We start from the raw sequence: 5,856 nt of genomic DNA on the forward strand, positions 1-5,856 counted from the left end.
AAGAGCCACATTCAAACGTGTCTACGTCCATTTGGAAATGGAAAATTTATTTGGAAAATCTAATTCAACACATATCCAATCAAATAAAGTCGAACAATCACAATACAATTTCGAATGTGGATTTTATGAATTTAATATGATGATTTCTAATTTAAATGTAGATTATGATGAATTTAGCTGCATCGAACTAATTATGACCATGTCCAAACATGAATATAATTTTTCTATGGAATTTTCCCCTGTTCTCTTCAATGATATGCTATGTGAATGGTTCAATGCATACGTCATTCGGTGGTTATGAATGCAATTGTACACTATTCAAAAGCTGAAAACCAAGAAAATGTGGATTTGCATTAGAAATTGGTAATTTTATGGACTTTTCCAATTTCGCCCACACTTTCACAACTTTATTTACATAATATTCACTAGTGATTACAATGGCTTCATGTTTGCGATTGGAATAAGATTTTTCTTCAAAATTTGCACACTAATAAGTTAACAAGTAAGAAATGGATGTAAGTTTACAAGCAAGTAATCAATGCCATGAATATAAAACGACCATTCTTATATGATATAACTTATAACTGCTAACTAAAGAAAAGAAGAGAATGAAGACATACCATCAACATTTTGAATTGTTTGCTTCTTTGTCGAATAACTTAAGTACATTAAGTACTTAAAGTACCCTCAATAGCTATGGAATAGTTTTTTTAGACATATTTTATATCAACGGTAATTTTCTTCAAAGAAATCATAAAACAATTCCCAAAATCAAACTTCTGATTCAATTTCACTCTAAAAATAATGAAAACAATTCTCCCAATCCAAAAGAATTCGTCTCAAGTCCCCATAACAACGGACTTTTGTATACATAAATTTACGTAAAGTCAAATTTGTCTCCACAACGTTACGTATTCGGTTGATGCATACAAGTGTCAGTTGTGACAGTTCATCTCTTGTCATCAGACAGAAAAGAATGAATCAAAACATTAGAATAAAATAGAAAATTGTGCAAAAAGTCCCTTCAACATTGCCATTTATTGCTTACGTCGATTTGGTTGTGTTTTTTTCGTGCAATGGATGTACTAAATAAGTTTGTATCAACGGTAAGCAGTACTGTATCGCAGCTATCTAGTGTATTGCCTGGCAATCCGGTTTCGAAAGACTTTGAAATCGGTGAACATATTGCGAGTGCTGGTCCAGGTAAAAAACCTTATCACTTCGCAATTTTTATTCTTATCTAAATCGATGTCATGTTTAAGGTTTATGTTGGAAGGTATACAAAGGAACGAAGCGATCGACAAAGCAGAATGTGTCAATATTCGTGTTTGACAAAAATCAATTGAAGTATATAAAAGAAGATCGTGATGTCATTTTGGATGTTTTGAAACGTGGTGTGATTCAGTTGACAAAAATCCGTCATCCACGTGTACTAACCGTTCAACATCCGCTGGAAGAGAGTCGAGACTCTCTTGCATTTGTTACCGAACCGATTTTAGCTAGTCTTGCAAATTATTTGGGTAATTATTCGAATATGCCATCACCGACGGAGCAAACACAATTTCCATCGTTGCATGATATTGAAATTAAATACGGTCTAATGCAATTGATGGAAGGTCTTCAGTTCCTACACGCCGATATGAAAATGATACATCGGAATATTTGCCCCGAGTCAATTGTTATTAACAGTGAAAATTGTTGGAAAATATTCGGTTTCGATTATTGCTGTCTATTGACGGTGGACCAAGAAACTGGAAAGATCGGCGGCACACAACAAACAGCATATGTTCAATGCAATCGAGTTAGTTTACTTCAACCACTTTTGGACTATGCAGCACCCGAATGGATTATTGATTCGCAACAATTTTGTCCGAGCGACGTTTATTCACTGGGTATGAAGGAATATTTTAAAAAATTGAAGATATGCTAATTTAAAACTGTTTATTAAATAAGAGATAAAGCGTTCAATTTAAACACCAATTTATTGTATTTCAGGCGTTCTCATCTATAGCATTCATTCGGCGAATAAAAAACCATTCAAGCTGTTCGGCACGAATTTGGAATCGTACAAAGCATTTGCCATGGACTTAAAATTCGGAAAATTTCCGACATTGACTTGCATTCCATCAGGGATTGTCGATAATGTACGATTGATGTTGCACTACAATCCAGATACACGACCAAACTTGTATGAATTGTTGAAGGTAATTAACTCAGAAGAAAAAATCACAAAATTCATCTCTTTCGAACCGAATTAATTTTGAAAATGTTCCTTCTCAGATTTCCTACTTCGATGATTTCGGTGTGAAAACATTGAGCTATTTAGAGTCACTCTATCAATGGGATAATTTACAAAAATCGAAGTTCTTCAAAGGCCTGCCACAAATTCTGGAAAAATTCCCCGAGCGTTTGAATCGCAAACAAATCTTACCGTGTTTGATTAAGGAATTTGTGAATGCCACCATGATTCCATTTGTGTTGCCAAATGTTTTGTTAATTGCTCAAAATTGTCCGTCGCAAACCGAATATTTGGCTGATATTCAACGTCATTTACTTCCAATCATGAAAATCGAACAACCAATTCATATTTTGTTGATTTTCATGCAAAATATGGAACTGCTGATCAAATTAAGTACATTACAAGTGATAAAAAATGATTTATTGTCGCTGTGTAATCGTGCTCTCGAAAGCGATGTCAAAGAAATACAAGAGCTCTGTCTAAATATTTTGCCAACGATGGCCACACATATCGATTATGCCGTATTGAAAAATGCCATTTTTCCACGATTGAAAAAAATGTGCCTTACCACACAAAACTCATCGATTAAAGTAAACAGTCTCATTTGTTTAGGAAAGTTACTCGAATATTTTGATAAATGGTTTGCACTCGATGAAATTATACCATTTTTAACACAAATTCCATCACGAGATCCAGCCGTTATGATGGCTATTATCGGTGAGTATGACGAGTACAATACGAATTGGTTTTCCTTTTGATAATCTGTATCCATTTTTCATTTGACAGGCATTTTTAAACTGATAATGAGCCACAAGAAACTTGGAATGACGAAAGAAATAATGGCAACTAAAGTTATACCATTTTTAGTTCCACTTAGTATTGAAAATGGATTGACCATTCAACAATTTAACGCAATAATGACAATGGTGAATAATTTTGCTTAATAACATTTGCGGGACTCGATGCAGGTTTGGTATATAATCTTTTCCTTTTTCTTTTTTTTAGGTGAAAGAGATTATAACGACCATTGAAACTGAACACAAATTGAGACTCGAACAATTGAATTCGGTGCGACAAGATACGAAGTAAGTAATCACCGTCAAATTTCTTTTTCCTGAAATTCATATTATTCAATTTTAATTCAATATATTATGATTTTTCTTAGAACGATCGAAGGAATTGCAACAAAATCATTCCCTGAGTTCAATATGAATGATTTCCAGTCGTCTTGTTTGAATAATGACAATTCTCCAGCACAACCATCGAAAAATGTCAACGAGGTTCTAATGCCGTTATCTATGAGCATGCCGACCATTGCCACACCGACACCCAAACCAGCACCACAATTAAAGTTCGTCAATTACCACTTCTTTAAACAAAACATTGTATTGATTTAATGTTGGGTTTTCTTTAGGGATCTGACATCAAGTTTACAAAAAACATCAATAACACCATCACCCAGTTTTCCATCACAATTGGGAGCTAATAAACCCATGACGATGACATCAACCATTGCACCAGCTCAGCCGTCTATGAATTTGAATAGCAATTTTCTTGCTGGCTTTGGACAAATTGGTTCAACCGCAAAGAGTATGCCAATGAATCAAATGATGTCAACCACACCATCGACATTTTTATCCACTCAATCAGCATCTTCATTCCAAAACAGTGCCAATAGTTTATCAACACTCAGCCCAATCATGTCAAATCAATCTAGCTCAGCGAAAAAAGAAAATACAGTTGCATTATCCGCACAGGAAATTAACGATTTTCTTAGTTAGACAGATAACATTATCAACTGACAACTTTAATAACATTATTATTCTTGTTCGGTCCAAGTACTTTAATTTGCTTTGTAAAATTCATTCCGTATATGTATATTATTCATTTGGATTTATAAGTGATATTTTATCTAGGGGGAGACACGGGCTTTAATATTGCTAATTTTTCCAATTTTTAGTATGTTTCTACCCCCTAGTATTTTGTGCAAATCATTATTTACTCAAATAAAATAAAATAAAAAACAAAGTTTTATAAAAAAATCGCATTTTCTGGAGAAAAAAAACTGGAAATAAAAAACGGTGACATTTTGAAAGAAAAGCAGTTTTCCTTAAATTTTTTACTTTTCTTTCCATTGACATTTCTTCAGACTTGATGAGATTGGTAAGAAAATAAGATCAGAGGACCCAACTTTTCACATTCATTTTTGTTGAAATTTTGTCCAGATTCAACTGTCTATGGCTTCATGTAGTCAATCGAAATTATGCTGCACTTGAGTGGCCTGAGTAAATTCAGATGTCGAATATATTTCATGGCGAGCCATATATTTGGTGAAGATCGAGTGAACGGACAGGCTATAAAAGTCGATAAACGAACCATTTGTTGAAGACTTGGATAAAAGTGGAGAATACTTTAAAGCAAAAGATAGGATTGTGAATGCACGTAATATACGAGTGCTGTGAAGTTGGTGACAAATAAAAAATTCAAAGCTTTTGTACAGTTGTTTTGGATTTCAGTTAAATTAACTTTTATTCTAAATGCAATTTTGAAGGAAAAAACATCTAATTCGTTCTGTTCATAGAAAAATGTTCAATAAAAATTTCAAAGACAACTTAATGTTTGACAAAATTTTAGTGTAAAGTCATTTATTATAATATAATATAATAATTTATAATTATAAATGAGTGAACTTGTTGATTAAAATAGTACATCACAGCATTAATGATAAATGATATATGGAATATTGAAGGGTCATTTCAAATTAATTGCAGAATTCGATTAATTCGAGATTATTATTCATTTCTCGCTTTATAATGATTGATAGTCATCATTGATCATTTATTGTTTAGTCATTTAACACTATGAATCGATTGCAAGTTAAAAAATTCATTTGAATTGAGTCCATCAATTTGTTCCATTTCAATTACCAAATTGTAAACCCAACCCCAACTCAACTGTATTTTAATTGCAAAAAAGCTATGTATTGGGGAAAAAGTCATCTAATTTCTGAACAAATGCAAAATAATTCATGATAAAAATGGTTTTGGCGCTTTTTGTAAACACAATTAAAATGAAAATCGTTGTGAATAAACATGAATTTGGATTTTTGTGAATAATTTGTTGTGGTTCAAGATCCGGTTATAAAGCCGGTTACGAATTGAAGTTGTGTGAATTAAAATAGTTTTTAACAGGTGTAATCTAGGGGTTGACCACATCTCTCAATCACAACTTTACAGCTTTCAAAGTTTAAAATGCTCAATTTTACTTAATATCATCCAGTTTAGCCCATTGAATGTAACACAATGGTCAAATAATAGTGTTCACAAATGATAAAATTGCTTGTATTGTTCTTTGCAAATTAGGATTTACCCTGAAGTGCACAGTCTGACTACCATTATAAGCTGTAATCATAGGCGATTCAATGCGCATAATGAATCCACTATTCAATGTGTTTGCACAACAGTAATTCGGCCGAGCTCGATACATTGAAGCGTGTATTTATTTTCGACTGATGCATTCACAGCATGGAACTGACTAATCGAAAGAGAGCCTCGCGAAACGCAATCGAATTAATGAGCAAGCTAAACAATGCACCAGAAATAATGTGCAACAATTCA

At 33.0% G+C, this 5,856-nt stretch overlaps 1 protein-coding gene across 1 annotated transcript; it reads left to right on the forward strand.

Moving 5' to 3' along the window:
• Window positions 1-970: 970 nt before the first annotated feature.
• On the forward strand, window positions 971-4,205 carry LOC116341951 (SCY1-like protein 2). The gene is made up of 8 exons (XM_031769387.1): window positions 971-1,203; window positions 1,263-1,892; window positions 1,996-2,204; window positions 2,281-2,956; window positions 3,026-3,165; window positions 3,245-3,324; window positions 3,405-3,590; window positions 3,654-4,205. The coding sequence occupies exons 1-8, from the start codon at window positions 1,077-1,079 to the stop codon at window positions 4,018-4,020; spliced, it is 2,415 nt and encodes an 804-aa protein (XP_031625247.1). The 5' UTR covers window positions 971-1,076; the 3' UTR covers window positions 4,021-4,205.
• The last annotated feature ends 1,651 nt before the right edge of the window (window positions 4,206-5,856 follow it).

The sequence above is a fragment of the Contarinia nasturtii genome, unplaced genomic scaffold (assembly GCF_009176525.2).
Source record: "Contarinia nasturtii isolate CC-2019 unplaced genomic scaffold, AAFC_CNas_1.1 Cnas_scaffold_810, whole genome shotgun sequence".
NCBI lineage: Eukaryota > Metazoa > Arthropoda > Insecta > Diptera > Cecidomyiidae > Contarinia > Contarinia nasturtii.

What these genes read in the sequence shown, in the direction of transcription:
- LOC116341951 (XM_031769387.1), top strand. Translation starts at nt 1,077, where the DNA reads ATGGATGTACTAAATAAGTTTGTATCAACGGTAAGCAGTACTGTATCG. An exon ending in TATTGCGAGTGCTGGTCCAG is followed by an intron (nt 1,204 to 1,262) that starts GTAAAAAACCTT and finishes GTCATGTTTAAG; the next exon opens with GTTTATGTTGGAAGGTATAC. An exon ending in CGTTATGATGGCTATTATCG is followed by an intron (nt 2,957 to 3,025) that starts GTGAGTATGACG and finishes TTCATTTGACAG; the next exon opens with GCATTTTTAAACTGATAATG.